The sequence below is a fragment of the Podarcis gaigeae genome, assembly GCF_964106915.1.
Source record: "Podarcis gaigeae genome assembly, chromosome: 6".
In the NCBI taxonomy this organism is placed as follows: domain Eukaryota; kingdom Metazoa; phylum Chordata; class Lepidosauria; order Squamata; family Lacertidae; genus Podarcis; species Podarcis gaigeae.
Window position 1 is genome coordinate 98,107,807 of NC_139682.1, and position 24,160 is coordinate 98,131,966.

At 43.0% G+C, this 24,160-nt stretch overlaps 1 protein-coding gene across 2 annotated transcripts in view; it reads left to right on the forward strand.

The window, feature by feature from the left end:
- LOC310846864 (uncharacterized protein C1orf21) overlaps window positions 1–24,160 on the forward strand; it is a 199,777-nt gene that overhangs the window by 94,565 nt on the left and 81,052 nt on the right. Inside the window, exon 2 of one of the 2 annotated variants that reach the window (XM_083744052.1) lies at window positions 15,618–15,834. In XM_083744052.1, coding sequence (XP_083600178.1) covers window positions 15,741–15,834 — 94 coding nt within the window. In that variant the 5' untranslated portion in view covers window positions 15,618–15,740. Of the gene's footprint in view, window positions 1–15,614; window positions 15,835–24,160 lie in introns of both variants that reach the window. The other variant, XM_083744053.1, reaches the window with a different exon arrangement.

The window sequence follows — 24,160 nt, forward strand, 5'->3', positions numbered from 1 at the left end:
TTATTAGCTCTTGTGGTTCTTAGCAAACATCTGATATGAAATGGAATTGCAATGGGGTGGTGTCAGTGGTGTTTTGATTATTATCTGTCTGTAGGCAATACATACGTTGACTCCCCTGGCACTGCCTTTCTGCTACCCGTTGATATTTTTCCAGGGGCAGCCATGATCTAGGTGTTGTGTAGAGTAAGGTCTTTGTCCAGAAGATCAGGCAATTCGGTTCAGTTTCAAATGTTAGTAAAAGTATCTGGAAAAGAATATCCCAGAATGTTAATGGAAGTGCAAATCTGGTGTTTGGCTTTGGTAGGGATTTTTGAGGTGGGGGTGGGGAAGCCTCTCTGTTACATCTTTGTGCACACACCCAGACTGAGAAGGGAGTGGGGAAACAACACACTGCAAACGCCAGCCACACCTTTTGAGGCAACCCTTGTATTAATTCAGATCGCCCCTCACCACTGTGAGTTAGTTCCTACAAGTGCAGAGAGCATTCTCATCTTTAAAAGTTTTAACTCTGAATGTGAAAATTAGGAGTTCTGTGTGTGTGGTTGCATTCTGAGTATGTGTATCATGGAGCTGTATTCATTTTTATCGTTCTTGTGCCACCATCTCTGTACTTAATAGAATAGCATAAGGGGGGAAAGACAGCTTCCAACAGTGAAGGAAGCAACAAGGGGGAGGAGGAATGGACCCGAGAGAAGCAAAATAAAGAATCATTGTGAACAATGTATGTACATATAACTTAGACTTCATTTCAGTTGGGGATGGGGATAAGCTCTTTAACCAAAAGCTTCATGGCAAAGGTGGGTATTCCGGAAGAGGGTTCAGGTACAAAGAGCAACAAGACATTGGGGAGAGCAGGAGTGGTTTGTGCAACTGAAAGTAATAGATTTTATGCTGCAATTGTACTTCTATCCATTATATGCAGTAGGCTTATTTCCAAATAAACATGTGAAAAGACTGTTATTAGAACAGGGTGGGCGAATCACCAGGTGCTCTGATCAGCAGACCCAGAGACAAAATAAAGCAAGGACATTTATCAGTGTGTTGTGAGGCTGGTTTGGGTGTGTGAGTGCATGCATGTGAAAGAGCCCTTCCGACAAGGTGGCTTGCAATTGCTAGTCTCTATATTCTTCCAGCGCCATTTTAGCCCTAGGAGATGCATCGGCAGTGGGAGTGCTGACGTAGGCAATCTGCCAGTTCCCTTTCGCATCTGAACCGGCCCACTTGTGTTTATGACATCCTTGCAGATTGCAGCATCGAAAGCTGGCATCTCCTGCCTCTGGTGTTTTCGTTTTTGAGGGAACTCCTGCTTGACGTGTTCAGTGGCCTGGCCTGACATTTATGATCTGCTGTTCCTGCAGCCCCGCCTTAGATAAATGCTTTGATAGGTATTTCCTAGTCATTCTCAAGGCTGCAGACATTCAAAATGCAGCTCATTATAAACATTGTGAAAATCTACTTGGGCACGGAAGCCTGTCATTTTTCAGTTGCAGTAGCAGCAGCATGGCTATAATAATTTTCTACACTAAAGGTTGCAGAATTTATATCTGAATCTATATCTGAGGCTTAAACTTTTTTCTTTTTCAGTGCAAGATCTGAATATCTGATACCTTTACAATGCTGCATAAACCCTGTTGGTTTTTTTATTTTAAGAATCTGCTTCATGTAATTTTCATTTTCCTTGTCTGGTACTTGGTAGACCTTGCCAACATGTTTTAAGCATCAAAGCATTAAAGAATAGAATCCAGAGGGGGACCTGCAATTTCAATCTTGGCACTTGGTTTATTTCTGTCAATGGGCTGCATTTGGCAACGGCAGGCTTGCCTGCTTTTTGTTTTGTGTTGTTGATAATGTGAAAGTCTTTAGCAGCATATGTTTAAATTTCTGTAAGTAGGAAAGGCCTGGTCCTTCCTTGCCACCAGTAGGCTTGCCCTGAAAATGCTTTCTACTGAACTGAGTTATCTCTAAGAGTAATAGTGATTTGTGCCAACCTTGAAATTCTTCATTGCACCCCCCCCAAAAAAAAAACCCAATATGCCTGCATTTAGCAGTTAGAACAGAGCTCGGAATAATTAAAGAGCACACATAGTATGAGGGAAACAGCATATGGGAGGAGGCGCCGTATTTAGCCAGCCTGCTTCACTGCCCAGCTGAGGTATTCATTAATCAGTGCTGCTCCTCCAAATGCCATGTCTCTTTGATTGATGAGCAGAGTTTGCAATGTTCAGGCCTTGTGGCTAGGAGACATTTTGTTTCTCTTTAAATCTGAGGCAATTGGTCAGCCAATATTTGGGAGCTAAGCTCCTCTGGCCACCATCCTCTTACTGATTTGTTTATAGACATGCAGCATCTATTAAGTTGACCTATTTCAATAGGTTGTGCAAGCCCACACGGCCTTGAACTACTTTTAGGTGTGTGCGTCTCTCTCTCTCTCTCTCTCTCTCTCTCTCTCTCTCTCTCTCTCTCTCCCTCGGCACTCCACTCCTGAGATAAATAAAGCTACTGGGGGTAGAATCTTGCCTAAGCAGCTAATTGCAAGTTACTTTGCACATGGTAACGCAGGGCAAACTGGCTTGCTGGAACAGAACCAATTTCTTATCTAATCCATTGCTTCTGTCTGAAGCAGCCGCTAGCCAGATGCCTGGAGAGGCTATCTAGTGAAGTAATAAAGGGTACGGTTGTTCTCAGTTCTGTTTTTCTAAAAAGAGGTACCAGAACTCATCAGGAACACCTCCCTTGTTCTCTTAAAATGGCAGTAGTGCCCAGTGGTGCCGGAACTGAGTTCCGGCGAGTTCCAGCTGAAAAAAAGCCCTGGTGGTTCCTTATTGTGTGCCTCTAGATTGTGGTGACTGGAAGTGTACTTCTTTTGCAAAAAGATTCTGTTTAGTTGCCATGGCTAGTAGTCCTACATCCACCAACCTCTGATGAAGCAAGGGGGCAAATCAGGATGGGACCAGATTACAGTGGCACCTCTGGTTGCAGACGGGATCTGTTCTGGAGCTCTGGTCAGATCCTGAGGTTTCCGCAACCAGAGGTGCTTGTTCTGTGCATGCACGTGGTGCGATAGAGCACATGTGTGTGGTGCACATTCACGAGTAGCGAAACCCGGAAAAATACTTCCAGGTTTGCTGCTTTCGTAACCCAAAGTTTACATTACCCAAGGGTAATATAAGCTGAGGTTCCACTGTATTTGGGGCTCTCTTAAGACCGGTGTCTGGGGTTGTAATGTTTGGCATCTGGCATGGCCAGGAGATTGGCAATTGTGTTTACTTTCAGATGCCCTGCTTGGATTTCTTCAATCTTCTACTGGATTTTAGTATCATTTGCTGAAGACATCCCCATTGCCTCTATATCTTTATATAGGAAGGCAGTAGGGTTGGGCGATTTCTGGTTTTCAGCATCATGATATCACCAGCTAAACGTTGTGATATACCGATATATAACAATGTCTGAAATAAGGATGGAGCTGTGTAGAGGCTCTGGTTGGCTTTATGGTTTTTCCTGCATTGTGATTTTTGCTGGTTCTTACTCTTGTGATTTCCAGCCTACTACATGAGGCAGCAGAGAGCTGAGCTGGCAGAGTTAACAGGAGCTGCAGGAATCAAGAGAATCATTGGCTGGCTTCACTGTTTCCCCCACATTGTGATTTTTGCATAGCGTATACACATCATGATTCGTGAAATATTGCCAAGTAAAAAATTATGAAACTGATATGACGATATGGACCTTGAACAGGTTTTGGACAATATATCAATATAATATGTTCAATATATAGAAACCAGTTACCAACTGAATTCATGATCCAGCCAGGATCTGAAGCCTCTGTTGCTTCCCTTGATGGTCACCACCTGCTTAGCTCTCTTGCCCGCTTGCTCTCCTGGTTGCTGCTGCTGCTACTTTTCTTCCTCGACTGCTGCCAACTGCTCACCTCATTTGCCTGCCCACTCTTCTGGGAGAGAGCAGGTAAGCAAGCTGCAGTAGTTTCGGGGGGGGGGGAGGGAGGGAGCAGCTCTTTTGACCTTCTTTATCCTGGTAATTGGGGGTTGGGGCAGAAAGGGCACATTTGACAGATCTTCCTCTTCCCTGCTTGCCAAAAAATCCCTAGAAGGCCAGTACAGGGTTGTATGAGGGTTGGGTAACAGAAAACAAAAAAAATTAACTGTACTTGGTTTTTTAATTTTTTGGTATGACAAGGTGGGTTTCCTTGGTTTTAGCTTGGGTTAAAAAAAAAATTAAAGAAAGATGCTCATTCAGTGTAAAGTGCCTAGTGACTGTCATGTGTATTAATAAAAAAACCTCAAATTGGGCAGCAGCAGAAACTGATGGGGAAACTTGCAGAAGTAGAGACGAAGTAGGCTGCATATAAGTGTATATTCTGTACACTTGCTTACTACTTCCTCTGCCAATGGCAGGCATCAGAGGTGAGGGACGGCTCCCTCTGTGGGGGCTTTGTGCATCCACTCACTTGCGTGGGTGTAGTCATCCATTTGAAGTTTGTGCCTCTTTTTTAAAACTAACGCTTCTCAGGTTAGTTGATTTTTATTGGGAGGGGGCAAGAGATGTGTAGCTGCGTCAATATATGAAAAAAGTTCAAAGTAAGGGGCAATAAGTTCCTAAAGCTGGAGACAAAGGCAGTTCAAATGCTTGTTTACTGCTTCTGCTTGATCAAGCTTTTGCTCAAGGTATTTTATTTGTTTTTTGCTGGTGGGATTTCTGTTTTTTGACAATTTTAATGAAAATTATCCAATATTTTATCACAAAGTTGTAGAGATAGTACATGAATGGAAATTATTTTGACATTTCCAGTATGTAGTTGAGAGATTCTATTTTTAAAAAATTCTTCACAGTCTCTTAAGCAAAACTGCAAACTTTCTCACAGCTGTTAATGGTGTTTTCTAAAACCCAGACTAGAACAGTTGAAGCATTTCCTCAGTTAAGCTCCATTTAAAGGGGGCGGGGGGGGGGGAGTGGCAATGGGATGATATTGAAAATGGGATGGCTGACAATGTTGTGAATTGATGTTGACAGATAGCTGCAGCTGGTTTTTAATACATACCAAAACTTCTTGAAAGGTTAGCGCTTAATCAATAAATGGGGATGGGGAATCTGTGGTCCTTCTTGTTGGACTTGCAACTTCCATGATCCATCGCAGTTGGCTACGCTGGCTGGGGCTAGTGGGAGACAAGAATCCAACAACATCTGGAAGGTCAACCATTTCCCATTCCTGATACATAGTGATTTATGAATTGGGGCTTGATGTTGTTCTTTTGCTGCTGGAAATGAGTTGTTTTCCCCTTGTTGCCTGAGGTGAGATGGTTGCCCTTTGGAAACCCACTTGTTGGGGGAAAGTTAGCAAATTAGTATAACGGCTTAAATTGCCTGCTTAGGATTCCCACCTGCCTTTAAGTTGACATGTTGACTTTTCTCTGGGGTTTGCATTGTTCGGCTGTCATAAGCAGGAGAGGTGAGGCAAGGAGCACAAACCCCTTATGCTTCTAAAGGTCACTTGAAAGGAAGTAAGAGCAACAGATTTTATCTTATGACGTTGGGCCTTTCCCCCTCAAAGTCTTGTCCACGTATTAGCAATTTCACCAAATACCAAGTGACTGATCTTGGAAAGAAAAAGGATAACTCCCACAAACATTTATATAAAAAAAATTCCTTCCAGTAGCACCTTAAAGACCAACTAAGTCAGTTCTTGGTATGAGCTTCCGTGTGCATGCACACGAAAGCTCATACCAAGAACTGACTTAGTTGGTCTTTAAGGTGCTACTGGAAGGAATTTTTTTTTGTTTTGACTATGGCAGACCAACACGGCTACCTATCTGTAACTGAAACATTTATATGTTCAGTCCAATCCCTACCTTTCAGATTCCAATATAATCCTTGGCACTTGCACAGGGTTACAATGGCCCTGCCATATGATTTGCTATTGATCTGATACTGATAAGTTTTGCTTTGTTGAAGCGCCCACTTAATGCCTGGCCAACAGCATCTCATGTCAACAACTGCTAATTTCAGTAAGCTTTCAGTTTCCTCAACTTGAAGTTGACTGTACCAGAGGTGTGGCTAGCCACTTATCTCCCCTCCTGGAACATGTAGCAGCCAGGCAGGTGGCAGGTTAAGGAGTGTCATTGCAGTTGCAAATGTCACCTTGTCTGGACATTGAACAACCTTCATGGCTGTTGCAGAAGTGTGATCCTTGTTTTCATGAGTTGCAAAGATCGCTGAATAGTTCCCAGACCTGGGCAAAAGAATACTACTAATATCTGGAAGAAAGGCGATGCTGACTGAAGAGAGTATCCTGTTTCATCAAGGCAAATTATAAATCAGTTTTAGACACAGTGAAAGCTGCATTGTGTAGAGGATTTATGAAAACATGGGGTAAAAAATTATTAAATAATGAAAACCAAAATCCAGGTGTGTATGACTGTATCTGCTAGCAGCATCTGATGACTGCCAGAGCACGCACCCCCCCCTTCTGGCACTCTGACTTGGTCATGCACCGCGGTGGTGAGTGCCTTCCCTCTGGGTCCTTTCCTCATGTGTCCGCACACTGTAAAATATAATTGCCATCAACAGGTGTTCTCATAAGTATTAAAACAATGTTTAGGCCAGAGCAATGGATTGCATAATTGTTCTGCGACTTCTTCAAAACTCATTAGGGGAGATCTGTGATGGTGGACAAGCTCCCATGAAACCTTCTACTGGGCCCACCACGACTAGTCTTCCTTGCAGTGGGCAGCCGCATACCACCCTCCCTGTTCACCCTGCTGTCACCCTGTGACCTCTGCAATATGCCCGAGAAACTTTGCAATTTGTATGGAGTTACATCATCATCATCATCAAATTATTATTTATACCCCACCCATCAAGCTGGGTTTCCCCAGCCACTCTGAGCGGCTCACAGCATATATCAGAACATACTAAAACAGGTGTTGGCAACCTGTGGCCCATGGGCTGGAAGCGGCCTCGGGGGCCGTTTAACCGGCCCATAATCCACCCCAGAACCGAGCTGCCCCCTTGGCGAGTCCCCACTTCTGCAGCGTTGGAAATCACGTCTCTGTGTGTGCAGACACCAGAAATCGCTCGTGCGCGCTCGCTATCTGGCCCATGGAGGGGGCTCCGCGGGACTGATCTGGCCCAGGCAAGGTAAACCTTGCCAACCCCCGTTCTAAAACATCAAACATAAAAAACTTACTGATACAAGACTGCATTCCTAAAAGTCTCCTAAAAGTCAGATAGTTGTTTATTTCCTTGACATCTAAAGGGGAGGGCATTCCATAGGGAGGGTGCCACTACTGAGAAGGCCCTCTGCCTGGTTCCCTATAACTTTGCTTCTCACAGTGAGGGAACTGCCAGAAGGCCCTCGGCGCTGTACCTCAGTGTCCGGGATGAACAATGGGGGTGGAGATGCTCCTTCAGGTATACTGGACCAAGGCCATTTAGGGCTTGAAAGGTCAGCACCAACACTTTGAATTATGCTCAGAAACATACTGGGAGCCAATGTAGGTCTTTCAGGTGACTCCCAGTCACCAGTCTAGCTGTCGCATTCTGGATTAGTTGCAGTTTCCAGATCACCTTCAAAGGTAGCCTCAAGTAGACAAAGACACTTCCCCAAGACAAGTCAAAAATGTTTCTTGAAGGCAAAAACTTTGAAAACCACCAGTAGAAGGCATGCTTAATATGCTGTTTCATATGTGGTCTGAGACTGAATGGTACTGCTGTCATCTTTGACTCATTTCCTGCGAAGGAGCTAAAAATAGAGAAGGTGAGGTTTGTGCACAGGCCATGACAATATATAATTTTGTGTACAGGTTTTTGCTTCATCTCTCTGACTCAGCTGCATGTTGGTCTGCTTTCCATTCTCAGCATCCGGATGCTTTCTCAGCCACTTAGATGTTTGTGTGGCGCACATTGCAGTGACAAATGTTAGATTTTGGCACTGAACAATTCATTTGTAGCACCCCCTCATTTTCTCCTTTCTCCTAACCTTTCTGTTAGCTATGCCCTATTTTGAACATAATGTAACCCCATTAGAAGAAAAGAAAACCAACAACATATAGCCTTTAATATACAAAATATGGGGTGCGGTATTATGATTATTACTATTACAGTCATACCTCATGTTATGTCCACCTCATGTTATGTTTTTTCAGGTTGGGTCCCGCGGCAACCCGGAAGTGCCGGAAAGGGCTACTTCCAGGTTTCGCGCTTCCTGCATGCGCAGATATGGCGCTTCAAGTTGCGGGATTTTCATGTTGCAAATGGGACTCCAGAATGGATCCCGTTTGCAACCGGAGGTACCACTGTACAGTCAAACCTCGGTTCTCAAATGGCTCCATTTTTGAACTTTTCAGCTCCCAAACGCCAAAAACCCAGAAGTAAATGCTCCAGTTTTCGAAAGTTTTTCAGACCCTGGGTGTCCGGTGCAGCTTCTGCTTGAGTGCAAGAAGCTCTTGCAATCAGTTTGGAAGCCATGCCTCGGTTGTCGAACGTTTTGGAAGTTGAATGGGCTTTCAGAACGGATTATGTTCGACAACCAATGTTTGACTGTATTATAGTGTAGTCAGGCAAGGCCAAAATTGTCAATTTTTTGAAATTTCAAACTCCCACAACTCACAAACAGGATGAGATAAATAATTAACATTTTAGATTTAAGTTTAGCTTTGATCATTCAACAATTGTACAAAATACTAAAATGGGATGACATGAGGTAAAAAAGTTGGATCACTTGATATGGAATGACCCTACTGGATTGTTGATGCTGTGCAGTTGTTGTGCTTATATTGTAGGATATGTGGCTCTGCAGTGGAGGAGGTGGCCATGACAGGTCTTGGTGGGAGTACAGTGCAAATGGGCCCACAGAATACACAGTCACTGTTAGAAGTGTCCTGGTTGTCGGTATTAAATTAAGTCAGTCATCCTCTTCTAACACAGACAAGACATGAGTAATATCTTTTAATACATTATTATTATTATTATTAACTTTATTATGTTCTTGGAGGATGTTGTCAAACGAACCTCTAAAAGACCTAACTTTAGGGACACAATGGACATGTGTCAATCAATTCTCTACCCTCCCCAAGGTTGTATGTTTGCAATAAGCTAATTGACGTGGGTGGCGCTGTGGTCTAAACCACTGAGCCTCTTGCGCTTGCCGATCGAAAGGTTGGCGGTTCGAATCCCCGCGACTGGGTGAGCTCCTGTTGCTCGGTCCCTGCTCCTGCCAACCTAGCAATTCGAAAGCACGTCAAAGTGCAAGTAGATAAATAGGTACCGCTCCAGCGGGAAGGTAAACGGCGTTTCCGTGCGCTGCTCTGGTTCGTCAGAAGCAGCTTCGTCATGCTGGCCACATGACCCGAAAGCTGTACGCCGGCTCCCTCGGCCAATAAAGCGAGATGAGCACCGCAACCCCAGAGTCGGCCAAGACTGGACCTAATGGTCAGGGGTTCCTTTACCTTTAATTGAAGAATTAGCACCCCAAATTGCCTCACAACATTTGAAAGACTAACTTGCATTGTGGCTTAAGCTTTTATGCACTGGAGTCTACATTGACAGGTGGAAGAAGTGATGAAATAAACACATACTATATGTGAGTGTGAGTGTGTCTTAGTATGTAGAGTGAAAAAATGTAAGCGGTCATAGATCGCTCACCATGACATAGCATTTGCGCTGTGAGATTATTTTTGCTACTGCAGACTAGCATGCTTATTTCCTGGGAAATCATTTCCTGAAATGTGAATTTTCCTGCTATCTTCTACTAGTCTACGTGTTTCTCTAGTGGCACTCCTCCTATCCTTTATGATGTTGTTATTACTCTACTTGATTATAGAATCATAGAATCATAGAGTTGGAAGAGACCACAAGGGCCATTGAGTCCAACCCCCTGCCAAGGTGGAAACACCATCAGAGCACTCCTGACATATGGTTGTCAAGCCTCTGCTTAAAGACCTCCAAAGAAGGAGACTCCACCACACTCCTTGGCAGCAAATTCCACTGTCAAACAGCTCTTACTGTCAGGAAGTTCTTCCTAATGTTTAGGTGGAATCTTCTTTCTTGTAGTTTGGATCCATTGCTCCGTGTCCGCTTCTCTGAAGCAGCCGAAAACAACCTTTCTCCCTCCTCTATGTGACATCCTTTTATATATTTGAACATGGCTATCATATCACCCCTTAACCTCCTCTTCTCCAGGCTAAACATGCCCAGCTCCCTTAGCTGTTCCTCATTATCTGCCTGGATTCATCAAGACAAGCCATAAAAAATGCAATATGGTGAAAGGCACAGGAAATCAAAACTCATAATGAGGGCACCAGCTTCATAGAAGAGGGACTCCTCATTTCAGGGATATTAACATATGTGAACATAAATCTTGTACAAACAATAGATGGAAAATCGGTGCACAATGCATATATTGATGTTCTCCTGCATTCTTGTTCTCAATGAGCTGCTGTCATAGATTGTGCACACGGAACAATTGCATGTTGCTTTATATTTTTAGTTACTTAGCACAGCAGGGGAGGGTTAGCATTTGTTGTGGACCTATATAGGGAACCAGAAAACATACCTGCCTTTGCATTTGTTGTGTTGCATTATGTGGATTCATTTCGCCTTTGGTGTAGTGTCTACATGAACTTGTTGGGCAGTGGGACCCCAGATAGTAAAGGTAAAGGTACCCCTGCCCGTAAGGGCCAGTCGTGTCCGACTCTAGGGTTGTGCGCCCATCTCACTTAAGAGGCCGGGGGCCAGCGCTGTCCGGAGACACTTCCGGGTCACGTGGCCAGTGTGACGAAGCTGCTCTGGCGAGCCGGCACCAGCGCAGCACACAGAAGCGCCGTTTACCTTCCCGCTATAAATCGGTACCTATTTATCTACTTGCACTTAGGGGTGCTTTCGAACTGCTAGGTGGGCAGGAGCTGGCACTGAAAGACGGGAGCTCACCCCGCCGCGGGGATTCGAACCACCGACCATACGATTGGCAAGTCCTAGGCACTGAGGTTTTACCCACAGCGCCACCCGCGTCCCCAGATATTTGTGTTTAAATACCATATGATCCATTATTTCATTATAGAAACATGTTAGCATGTCTCAGAATGATTGTTTAGTCTGGAGTTTAAATGAATATTTCTTTATGCAAAGGTTAAGAGTGCTATTTGAAAAGGAAGAATTTCTTGTAAAAATAAATAGATGCAGTCATTTTTTAAAAGCTGGTTTTCATAATCCCTCATTGGGCATAAAAACCAAAGATAAAATGATTTCTTTTCATTAAATAGATGAAGATGGGATTTCTTAGACTTTCACATTAAAAATTATTTTATTTCTAAATTTACTGTGGTAATGGGTATCTAATACTACTTATGCCAATAATCTTCAAATCTTGTTCTGAGGAACCCAGGAGTTCCTTCTAGTTTTTTCAGGGAATCTTTGGCGTGAATACTGGTGACAGTAGATGAAATTTGCTGAGAAACAGATTTCCCTCTGCCCTTAGCCTCCTTCAACATTGAGCTGCAGAGGGAATTTTGGGGGACATGCTTGGTTTGTGTGGGGTGACCCTGAGGCCCCAAAGACCTGACTGAGTGATCTGAGTGTGGACTCTAGAGCTCACCCCAGAATCCTTGGCAATTGACAGGAATCCATAGTAGACAACAAGGCTGATCTCAGTCAAGGTGGACGTTTTCGCTGCAGGTGAAAAAATGGAAAGCTGTTTGCTTAGGCTTTCAAATTGGTCAAAATTGGACTTCCCCTTCCTTTCGTTTCGCTTCGTAAGGGGAAATTAATTGCTCAGGAGACCAAAATTAAAATATTGCACAGATAAATAGTTTTTGTTTACATGTAAGTCTCTCTTTTGTTGTAGTACGTAGTAGTACAATGGTACCTCGGGTTACATACGCTTCAGGTTACAGACTCCGTTAACCCAGAAATAGTACCTCAGGTTAAGAACTTTGCTTCAGGATGAGAACAGAAATCGTGCTCTGGCGGCACGGCAGCAGCGGGAGGCCCCATTAGCTAAAGTGGTGCTTCAGGTTAAGAACAGTTTCAGGTTAAGAATGGACCTCCAGAACAAATTAAGTACTTAACCTGAGGTACCACTGTACAATGTTGAGTTACATGGTAGGGAATTTTAACAAGCAGCTCAATTGAATTTTCCATTTGTTATTTCACTGCAGCTTCTTCTTCTTAATTTAAGATATGAGTGAAAACCCAGCGGAGAACTCAAACTGCCGTGCTATCACACAAAATTAAAATAAACTCAGAAGGCATTCTTTGCTGACTTTTTTACTCCCTGGATTCTTGTTAGGACCTCGTGTTCTTTAAGTACCAGGTGCTGAGAGCAGATCAGGTTGGCAATCTCAACCTAACTCCTAAGCAGAAAGAAGAGTTCTTTGTATTCTTCAGAGGAAGTGGTCTAACTGGGTAGGACAGTTTGCTGCATTTCTTATGTCAATATCTCTAAGCCTACCGGATCCAACGACGTCTGAAGACCCCCCCTGCCCCCAAGCGGAGAACACTGGAGAATTCATTCAAATTAGATAATATTCAGAAGATTTAATTCTCTGAAAACCCCAAAGTGGAATATCTAATCCCTGTCTCGTTTATCATTCACAAGCACCCTTTGAAGTTGCTTTAGGGTGAGTGACAGTGATTGGCCAAACAACAATCTATCCAGTAGACTATAAGCCCAAGAACCTGCCCACACCACACGGCACATTACCCTTCCCTCTCTCACAGGTTGCAATTAACCCACTAAAAAGAAAGGAAAGCATTAGCTTCTCTCTAACACAGAGACCTGTACAAGTCACTTGTGACCCACTGACAGAAGCAAAAAAATACCAGTTAGAAACATCTTCTGTAGACATCTGAAGGCAGCCCTGCATTGGGAAGCTTTCCATGTGTGATGTTCAGTTGTGTTTTTGTATTTTCTGTTGGCAACCCAGTCGGATGGGCAGGGAAAACAGCAACAGCAGCAGCAACAGCAGCAGCAGCAGCAACACTTCCCAATTTACTATTTCCTGTCTTTCTACCTTAAGGCAATGCTTCCTCAAAACAGATGACTTTTACACCCCTCCAGGGTGGATTTGATTTAAATCAAATCGATTGAAATTACGATTGAAATCACTAGTCAATAAGACTTGATTTAAATCACTAGTCAGTAAGACTTGATTAAAATCATTTTTTTTTACAGAAAGACTCATTCTTGTTGGTATAATCTTAATATTTACAAGCAGATGAAAGTTTCATTTTTGGAGCAATAAATTTTCAGAGTAGTTTTTACAGTTATATCAAAAATTATTGATGTGGTTATACTATTAGAAATACATAGGCAGATAATTATGAAATTATTGTGATGTTTAATAAGTTAACTGTTTATATTTGGATGAGTTTTCTGCTGTACAGTGGTACCTTGGGTTAAGAATTTAATTTGTTCAGAGGTCTGTTCTTATCCTGAAACAGTTCTTAACCTGAAGCGTGCTTTCGCTAATGGGGTCTCCCACTGCCGCTGCACTGCTGGCGCGTAATTTCCATTCTTATCCTGGGGCAAAGTTCTTAACCTGGAGCAACCACTTCCTGGTTAGCGGAGTTTGTAACCTGAAGTGTCTGCAACCCGAGGTACCACTGTATTCAATTTGTACATGTTTTGTGGCTTTTTCTGACTCCTTCCTAAAGAGTCCCTTGCTTCAAATGTGCAAATCGAGTGTCTATGTAAGACTGCATGTGAGGCTTTTTGTGTGTTAGTCTATTTAGATGTCCCATCTGGCATCCAATCAGCCATTTTTACATCAGAATAGTGGTTAGATGTGAACTAGGAGTCTGGAAAGTGGAGTTGATTATTGAAACAATGGCCTATTTAGCATTGCTTCTGTTTATTGCTGCTGGACTGTTTTCACTGAAAAGCTGTGCTGTTATCTGCCAGAGTTTGTGCTTGGAAATTGTAGACTTTTGTTGAATACCCGGGATTCATTCAGTCATCCAAACGCCAGGCATTCTTTCCCCCAGCGCCTCCATGTGTACCAATATTCTGGGGTGATCCACTGAATCACCACATTTCTAATTTTGCAAATTGATAAAATTCATTTCACATTTATATCCATGGGCATAGCCAGGGGGGCAGGGAGGGACAGCTGCCCCCCAAATCAATAAAAATCAATAAAAACACATAGCAAATGGAGGTTCTGCCCCCCTCCCACAAAAATCCTGGCTATGCCCATGTTTATATTTACTACTAAGGAACCCCTGCACAGTTACTGCAGAGGATTCTGGGAGCTGTGGTACAGTATACAGTTTCACACAAGACATTGACAAGGTCTCTTGGCCTTCCCCATCTCTGTGTGAACAGACAGAGCATGCTAGAACACACCTAACACGCCCCTGTAGCTGTGTGTAAAAGGAGTGGATAGATGGTGGTGGACATCAGCGGCAGACCTTGTGGCCTCAAATTTCAGCAGAACCCCTTGCGATACAAAACATTTGCACCCCCCCTCTCTCTCTATTCTAAAGCATCGTTGCAGCATCCCCCAAGGCTTTGCACCCAGTGCAACTGAACCAGTTGTGCTTTCCTAAATTCCCCTCTGTGTACATTTGTATGGGGGCCATATCTGCACTCAAAGTTTTGGAGTTCATAGTTCAAACTAGACCCCTGGTTCTAGTATTAGGAGAGAGGGGAAATATCTTCTCTTTTCCCACTTTCTCCACATTATGCGTCATCTTGCACACTTCAGTTGTATTTGCATCTTACTTTTTCTCCAGACTAAAAAGAACCCAAATGATGAAACTTCCTCATAGGCAGGTTAACATGGAATCCACCTTTTTCATACCTGGCAAACATACCAGGTAAAAGGTGCAGTATTTTCTTCCATGTCAGCACTATAGTTGGTTAGTGTTCAGTCTGTAACCTAGATCCCATTAAATATATTTTGGTACGTAATGACTGTATTCAAGCATAACAATAAAATATGGTTAGTGTTATGGGAGCAATCTGCAGCAAGACTTGGGCATCCCCACCTCCGTGAATTCAGAAGTCATGTTGAAAGTAATAATGGTTTGCCTGCTTTGTAGATTCAAAAATTCATGGGAGTTGTTTGCTGGTGGTTTGTTTGTTTGTGGTAGCCATCTCCTCCCCCCACCCCCCACTACAGCCAAGTGTGTTGTGACTGCTCAAGGGTGAAAGTTTGTAATTTGCACTTGATACTTGTTTTTTGTAGGACTCAAGCCAACTCTGTGAACTGCTAAGAGCTTTTTAGAAGGTGTTCAAAATGTGCTACTAGAAAGTACCATAAGTACCATGTATGAAAGTCAGAAAAGTTGAATTAAATTTACTGCTGTCTTTGTGATGACAAATTTTATTGATATATATTTTTTAAAAAAACCTTTTATCCAAATGAAAGTATCACCTTCCCTCTCATAATTCATGGGTGCTCATGAGTAACAAGTGCTGTAGATGTCTGTGGTTTCCCAGGCATGACTTTTGGAGAGGAGATATATTTTATTATGTAAAATGGGTCCTGGCTTCTTGCTTGCCCTCCTCTTTAGGCATTCCACCATGGAGAGCATCGGCAACAGCTATTGGAGTCATACAACTGCTGACTTTTTGTCCTGTTTCTCTTGTATTATGTCAACAGGTTAAAAAAAGTGTCCTGACAACAAAACTGGAAGGTGGATTACTCCCCAAAATAATAAAGGCCATGTGTGCACATCTGTAGAAATGGTTTGCGGCTCAGTCAAGCTGGAGCTAACTAAATGAAACTATGGGCTGTGCGTCAGCCAAGCATGTTTCTGCTGTACAAAATGAAGAGGAAGCTCAGAAGGGGAAAAACTACCAGAACGGAGATGTATTTGGGGGTGAGTGTCCTCATTTGTGGCTCTTGAACATTTTGTTGCTAGTCCTTGCTTTACTGAACCCTTATTTCCCTGTCCAAACTCTGCTCTTTTTGTCATTTCTGAACAGTCTCCTGTTCTTTAAGATTGGCTCAAGGACTTATTCTTGGGATGCGATATTTTGGGACACAAGTCTTCGTTTAATAGATCTTCATGATATTCAAGTCAATGTACTTTGATTCCCCATGAGCACAGAAAAGCAGCAGAGTGTGTTGCAAAATAAAGCTTCTTGAAAATCTCTGTTACTGTTGAATGATGGAGGCTGTTGAATGATGTTTGTTCAAGTTTCTGCTGTGTCTTAAATTCTTACCGAGAATAAATTATCAAGGTAATAAGCTGTGTGTTAGAAACACTGATACATTAGAAAAAGATAATAATAATAATAATAATAATAATAATAATAATAATAATAATAATTTATTTATTTATTATTTATACCCCGCCCATCTGGCTGGGCCTCCCCAGCCACTCTGGGCGGCTTCCATAGAAACCAAAAATACAGTAAAATATCACACGTTAAAAACTTCCCTGAACAGGGCTGCCTTAAGATGTCTTCTGAATGTCAGGTAGTTGTTTATCGCTTTGACATCTGCTGGAAGAGCATTCCACAGGGCAGGCGCCACTACCGAGAAGGCCCTCTGCCTGGTTCCCTGTAGCTTTGCTTCTCGCAATGAGGGAACCGCCAGAAGACCCTCGGCGCTGGACCTCAGCGTCCAGGCAGAACAATGGGGGTGGAGACGCTCCTTCAGGTATACTGGACCGAGGCCTTTTCAAAGGAGATCTCCACCTTACTTACTGGAAATTAAGGAAAAGATGTTAAATGTTATAAATCACAAAATGTGTGCTATCTTTTGGCAGCCTTTGCAGCAGCATTCATGTGTGGCATATTTAATTTCTTTTGGAATTGGGCTCTTTTAGTGTTACTGAAGTCAGTGGATTTAGGTGAACCCAAGTTATATGCAGCAGGCGAGCTGTGGAATTATTGTGGTCCAGCAGATTAGCTAAGAGTGTGAGTTGTGAAAGGCCCAATCTCTTTATTTGTAATGCTGCATTAGGCTAGTCATGATTTTTCTTGAAAGTTTTTAAAGAGGAGACTGGAGAAATATATGTTAAAGGTGATTTAAATTTGGAAGGGAATATAACCTGTGTCTCTGGCTCCTGCGAGGATAAAGAGACAGTTCTCAGTTTCTAGTACAGGAAGGCCTGTGGTCTGCAACTATGCGGTCTGAATATTGCAAAATCGAAATGCACAGATTGTATGGTTGGAACTATGTACATGCTCTCCTATTCAAATGCCACAGTCCAGCACATGCATAGATGACACATGGAAAGCAAAATCCCAACAGGCATACCTCTAACACCTGTAGGATACCTTAATCTCATATCACTTGTGGGGCAGTTTTTAGAATCATAGAATCATAGAGTAGGAAGAGACCACAAGGGCCATCGAGTCCAACCCCCTGCCAAGCAGGAAACACCATCAGAGCACTCCTGACATATGGTTGTCAAGCCTCTGCTTAAAGACCTCCAAAGAAGGAGACTCCACCACACTCCTTGGCAGCAAATTCCACTGTCAAACAGCTCTTACTGTCAGGAAGTTCTTCCTAATGTTTTGTAGGTTATCACCTTCCCAAAGCCCTCCTTCTGTATTCCTGTTAGTTTCAGTTGGCTTCTCACTAATGCAAGGCTTTGGAAAACCTTGACACATTTGGGAAAGGTAAGGTACAAGAATTTTAAGAACATTGATGCCTTGTTGAAAAAGAGCCTGGCTTTGTCTGTCTTTTGACATTCATTCTTGTGTCCTCACATAGATAATCTGAATAATAAGCAGACAGATCTATTGTGGATATTGAAATGGTGCTTATATTTAGAATAACAATGCACATATTGTCCTCATTTGTAACCAACATTAAAAACCATAGTTTAAAATAAAGGATGCTTTGGTGCTTTGTTCCCTCCCCTCTCCTGACTGTGCAGTTAAGAGGAAGAAAAAAATTCAGAGTCTGGCTAGTCATCAAATGTCTACCTACTTCAGGATTGTGGCTTGGTTTTCTCCAGACAAAGCACCGGAGGCTTACCACTCCTGGTTTGTTTGGATGAAGCAGATGACAAGCCCAGATTCACACATCATGATGAGCCAGACTCTGACTAGTTTTCTCATGTGGCACAGAGGAACAAATCACTTGTGCCTGTTAATCTGCAGCTTATTTTAGGGTACAGTTTAACCTGGCCACTCATTCTCCTTTCTTTGCTCTAAAATTGCTTGAACCACATTACGGAGGTACATTGCATGATGTGAATAAGATCTGTAACATTACAAGGTTCTTAAAAGTTGCTATTGAACTCCCAGAATGTTTAATGCTGAACAAAATAGTGTATACACATTTGTAGAAATAATCAGGAAAGGTTTTAAGGAAAACAGGAAGCCCTCTGCCCTGTTGGTGGGCAATGCTAGCTGGCATTGTAAACGTTTTGTTGCCTGGGGCATAGCAACAAGTAGCACCCCCCCCATCTTCCTGTCTGGTACCTTAAGGCCTTAATTCAGGATGTTAGTTGCAAACTATAAGCAAATAAGGCTTAAGTCAAATGTGAGAGTTGTTGTTGCTGTTTAGTCGTTTAGTCAACTCTTTGTGACCCCCTGGACCAGATCATGCCAGGCACTCCTGTCTTCCACTGCCTCCCGCAGTTTGGTCAAACTCATGTTGGTAGCTTCAAGAACACTGAGCTTCGAGAACACTGAAATGTGAGAGTACCAACAACAATTGAAGCATATGCTGATTGCAAATTGTTGGTCTGCGGGATATAGAGCTCTCCTTCATCTGTCTAGAGGCACACCATCCAACGTGACATAGGAACACACACACACCTTGAATTAAGTGCTTCTGGTACTGGGATTAGGGCAGCTACCCACAGAGCAATCTGCTGCCTTTTAAGCAATATTAATAGATTACATTTCCATAAAATTGCATTTTACCAAACCTCAGTGTAGTCACATTTTCAGATGTTGAAGTACAGGGAACTTAAAATGCTATGGTTTTTTGCTAGACAGAGAGGGCATCTTAAATCTCTATTGCTGTTGTTGTTTTGCATTCCCTGTTATGTTAACACACCAACATCAAAATGTGTACCATTGTTCCCTAGCACCACTCATTAGAATTTGCCCTTCAAAATTAAAATAACTCCCCCATCATTTACCAATTAGGTTTTAATTGATCTACAAATAATCAAAACTCAAGGCTCTAATTTTGGACCCTTTGCTTTCTTTGTAGAATATACAGTGCCTCCTTGAAGCTGTTTCTTTTGCATTTATTTATTTTAGTGCTGCAATGGAGCACCGTGGAACTGCTTGTGTACTGGAATTTCTTTGTGTGCACAGTTCATTGTATTCACACCTTTAGTGGCCTAACCAAGCTGTTCACTTTCGATGGCATTTCAGTGGAGATGTTGCTGTGTGCCAAGCGAAGCGATTATTATCTTTTGTTTAACTTGACTGCTTGCTACTGAGCACCAGCCGTCCGTTTCTAGAGTTAGCTGCAAATGCAGACTTGATGGCCAGAACATGGGTCTTCAGTGAGCATTGACCCTTGATGGCAGGAGACACTCTGCTTACTCAGAAGGAGACTCGAGAAAGTTTGAGTTCTGGTGTGGCAAAGGAAATAGGCTTCAGTTATAGAGATGGCTGGAAAAGGGAGACTTCGGGGGCTCCAGAATAACGCTTTGGAGTAGTGCTGCTGCTGCTGCTGCTGCTGCTGCTGCTGCTGCTGCTGCTGCTCCTGCCCCTATATTGATAGTCTTCTGCACCTACATTCACTGTGCCCAGAGTAGCAGCACCCTGTGTGGAGCATAACAAGCAGCCAACTTTCCTCTTGACTTTAGAGTTGGAAAGTTGTGCTCACCACCATTACACAAAGGTAGAGAACATAAATGGACTGAGGAGGAAAGAGTGGAGAAGAGAAATGGAGCAGGGTGGCGGTGCATTCTTTTCAAAAGAAAGTCAGTACAAAATCTCCAAAACCACATAACGCAGCACTTACTAGCCCTGAATTATAGGGAAAGTTAGCAACTCATGATGTGTTGGTGACTTTGTCTGCTTCTTATCCTGGCTTTCTCGCACAGGATAGAGGGCAGCCATCTGTCCTGCATGAGCCGTGGAACAAGGGAGCTGATGGAGCGGATTGTTCCACATCCAATAGCAGTTTGGGGAATGTCATTTTTAGCATAGTACAAGTGAGCACAATGGGGAAAGAGAGGCGATGGCCTTGCAGGCTCTCCCTGCTATGCTGGCTTTCTGCTTGCAGCAGGATGTTATGTAGTTCACCTGCAGTCTGAAGGGGTTGTTTTAATTAAATTCCCATCATTTTTGTTTCTAGTGAATAGGGAGATTCACTAGAATGTTCCTCCTGAACTCACAGGCAGTCCATCTTTACACATTTCATTACACATTTAATGATGACCATGAACTATTTTTTAAAAGTTGTCACACTTTGGGTGTGTGACAACAAGTAAATAAATCCACAAATAAACAACTTATTTCTCTGGCTGACTTTGATTAAAATTATTTCTTTAGATAAAATAATATATACAATGACACAGACATTTCCGCCCTTTTCTTTTCAAAACGTTGCTGCTTTGAAATGATGGGCTTTGTAGAGCCAGCTTTAGTTCTCTTGGTTTTATCTTTCATAGAGCTAGGATGAGATTCTGATTTTTTTTAAAAAATTCATGTATATTTAAAATATATTATCTATATACGTTATAAGCTATGATGAGTGCAAACCAGGTCGCTGTCCTGGCCCCACCAAGACTATGGTGACAGAGGCTCTTACTTGGCAGTAAGGAAGATACATTTATTGAGGCAGAGAAGAAATAAAGGCTCAGCAACAGGTAGTCTATTCCGCATATTACTAAGGGTGCATCCAGATTTCCTTTTGTACCTGCTTTCCAGACACAGGCCTGTGCTTTAAATTTCTGTTTCCAAGTTTTCCCCCTTTGCTACATAAATGTCACTCTTGATTCTCCTCCCATCCATATACAGTGGTGCCCCGCAAGACGAATGCCTCACAAGACGAAAAGCCCGCTAGACGAAAGGGTTTTCCGTTTTTCGATGCGCTTTGCAAGACGAATTTCCCTATGGGCTTGCTTCGCAAGACGAAAACGCTTTGCGAGTCTTGCAATTTTTTTCGCCCCCCCCCCTTTTCTAAGCCGCTAAGCCTTTAATAGCCGCTAAGCCGCTAATAGCACTAATCCGCTAAGCCGCTAATAGGGTTGCTTCGCAAGATGGAAAAACCGCTAGACGAAGAGACTTGCGGAACGGATTATTTTCGTCTTGCAAGGCACCACTGAACTTGATTTCCTAATTTAAATGCATTGGGTTACAGAATGTACATTTATTGGATCAGGCCTGGTTCATTTAATGTCTGTTGCTAAAAATACAAGAAAATTATTATCTGCTGTGATCCACGATAGAGGATTTGGAACTGAAGGTCTCACATGCTTGGTGGCATGGAATAAAATGTCAATATTTTTGGATTGCAGAACAAATCAGAATTTTAGTTTCAGTGTGTGTGAAATATCGGATGAATAATTGTCAGCCAGAGAAATTGTTTGTTGCCTGTTGGTTTTTATGAGCATTTTTGTTAAATATTGTCAACATAGAGTTCTAAAATCAAATCGTTTAAACATATTGCATAAAGATAAATTTTTAAAAATACTGCAAGGACTTTTGAAAGGTGAAATTGTTTTATTTGGTAGAATATTAAATCTTAATCCTCCTGGGTTTTCATTACTAAGCAAGACAGGGAGGAGGGAATTTGCTTCAGTTTTACCCTCCCAAATTTTGTATCCACAAATATTAAGTGATTCATTTGTCCTACAGTATGTTTAACAAAGTGAGGCATTATTGAAAACAAATTTCTGTAAAGTGGAGTGTGTCCCCATAAATTAACTAGAACTTGGGTCTTAGCAGAGGTTGCATTTATCCCAAGGCACCAACTGACCATCTTGCCTGCCTGGGGGCCCTGTATGTAGTGCAGCTATTATTTAGCTGAAAAGGGAATAGCATTCTTGTTTCTCAAAACCAATCCCCCCCCCCCATTTTAAAATATAGTAAATAATTTTTGTTTTAAACCAAAAGTAGCTACGTTTGTTCCAGAGAATCTGAGACCCCAAACTGGTAAGATCAAATAACTTAGTTCGTATGTGAGCTTCTCTCTCTCTCTCTCTCTCTCTCTCTCTCTCTCTCTCTGTTGTCGTTTGTTGACTAGGTTGACAGTTCTTCTTTGGCAGCTAGTTCATAACCTTTAGTCTACCTCTTGGGCATTGCATGTGACTGTACTGCCTTCCTTCAGGACAGAGCAGGCGTGGGGAACCTGTAGCCCTTCAGATGTTGGACTGAAGCTCCCTCCTAGCATCCCAGACCATGGGACTCATGGGAGTTGGAGTCCCTCCAGATCTGGGCGGCCACAGGTTGGGCATCCCTGGGGCAGAAGTTCACAACTCCAAGCTTAGGGGAGCCAGACGGTCAGAGATCTACTGGCAAACAATTTGCAAGCGTAACTGTATCATTCCTTGATAGTTCACCAAAAAGACATGCTCATTTGAGAGGGAAAATACAGTTTGAAATTTGCCAAATTGATTCCCTTCTCATTGGCTTTCTGCATTGCATTCTGCATTTCCTGTCAGAAAAGATGTATGGCTTTATGGACTGTGGCTTCTGTTCAGCAAAAGCCCATGGTCTGCTCCCAATACTACAGGGGAACACATGTGCAAGAGGCCTGTATGAAGTTGCCTGTTCCTGTTTTTGTGACAAATCATTAACTGGGAAAATTTCTCAAAAACCGCTTAGAAGCTGCCTTCTGTTTAACATTGAATGTTATTGAATCGTTGGGGCCCAGAACCATTTCAGCTCTGCCACTGTTTGCTATTAATCCATTTCCACACATCCTAAGGCCTGGGGGGGGGGGGCAGGGGCAAGCCTTGTGCATAGCAAGGAATACAGCCAATTGTTGTTGTTGTTTAGTTGTTTAGTCGTGTCCGACTCTTCGTGACCCCCTGGACCAGAGCACGCCAGGCACTCCTGTCTTCCACTGCCTCACGCAGTTTGGTCAAACTCATGCTGGTAGCTTCAAGAACACTGTCCCTCCCTCTCGTCCTCTGTCGTCCCCTTCTCCTTGTGCCCTCCATCTTTCCCAACATCAGGGTCTTTTCCAGGGAGTCTTATCTTCTCAGGAGGTGGCCAAAGTATTGGAGCCTCAGCTTCAGTCTCTGTCCTTCCAGTGAGCACTCAGGGCTGATTTCCTTAAGAATGGAGAGGCTTGATCTTCTTGCAGTCCATGGGACTCTCAAGAGTCTTCTCCAACACCATAATTCAAAAGCATCAATTCTTCGGCGATCAGCCTTCTTTATGGTCCAGCTCTCACTTCCATACATCACTACTGGGAAAACCATACCTTTAACTATACAGACCTTTGTTGGCAAGGTAATGTCTTGGCTTTTTAAGATGCTGTCTAGGTTTAATAGAATCATAGAATCATAGAGTTGGAAGAGACCATAAGGGCCATCGAGTCCAACCCCCTGCCAAGCTGGAAACACCATCAGAGCACTCCTGACATATGGTTGTCAAGCCTCTGCTTAAAGACCTCCAAAGAAGGAGACTCCACCACACTCCTTGGCAGCAAATTCCACTGTCGAACAGCTCTTACTGTCAGGAAGTTCTTCCTAATGTTTAGGTGGAATCTTCTTTCTTGTAGTTTGGATCCATTGCTCCGTGTCCGCTTCTCTGGAGCAGCAGAAAACAGCCTTTCTCCCTCCTCTATGTGACATCCTTTTATATATTTGAACATGGCTATCATATCACCCCTTAACCTCCTCTTCTCCAGGCTAAATATGCCCAGCTCCCTTAGCCGTTCCTCATAAGGCATCGTTTCCAGGCCTTTGACCATTTTGGTTGCCCTCCTCTGGACACGTTCCAGTTTGTCAGTGTCCTTCTTGAACTGTGGTGCCCAGAACTGGACACAGTACTCCAGGTGAGGTCTGACCAGAGCAGAATACAGTGGCACTATTACTTCCCTTGATCTAGATGCTATACTCCTATTGATGCAGCCCAGAATTGCATTGGCTTTTTTAGCTGCCGCGTCACACTGTTGGCTCATGTCAAGTTTGTGGTCAACCAAGACTCCTAGATCCTTTTCACATGTACTGCTCTCAAGCCAGGTGTCACCCATCTTGTATTTGTGCCTCTCATTTTTTTTGCCCAAGTGCAATACTTTACATTTCTCCCTGTTAAAATTCA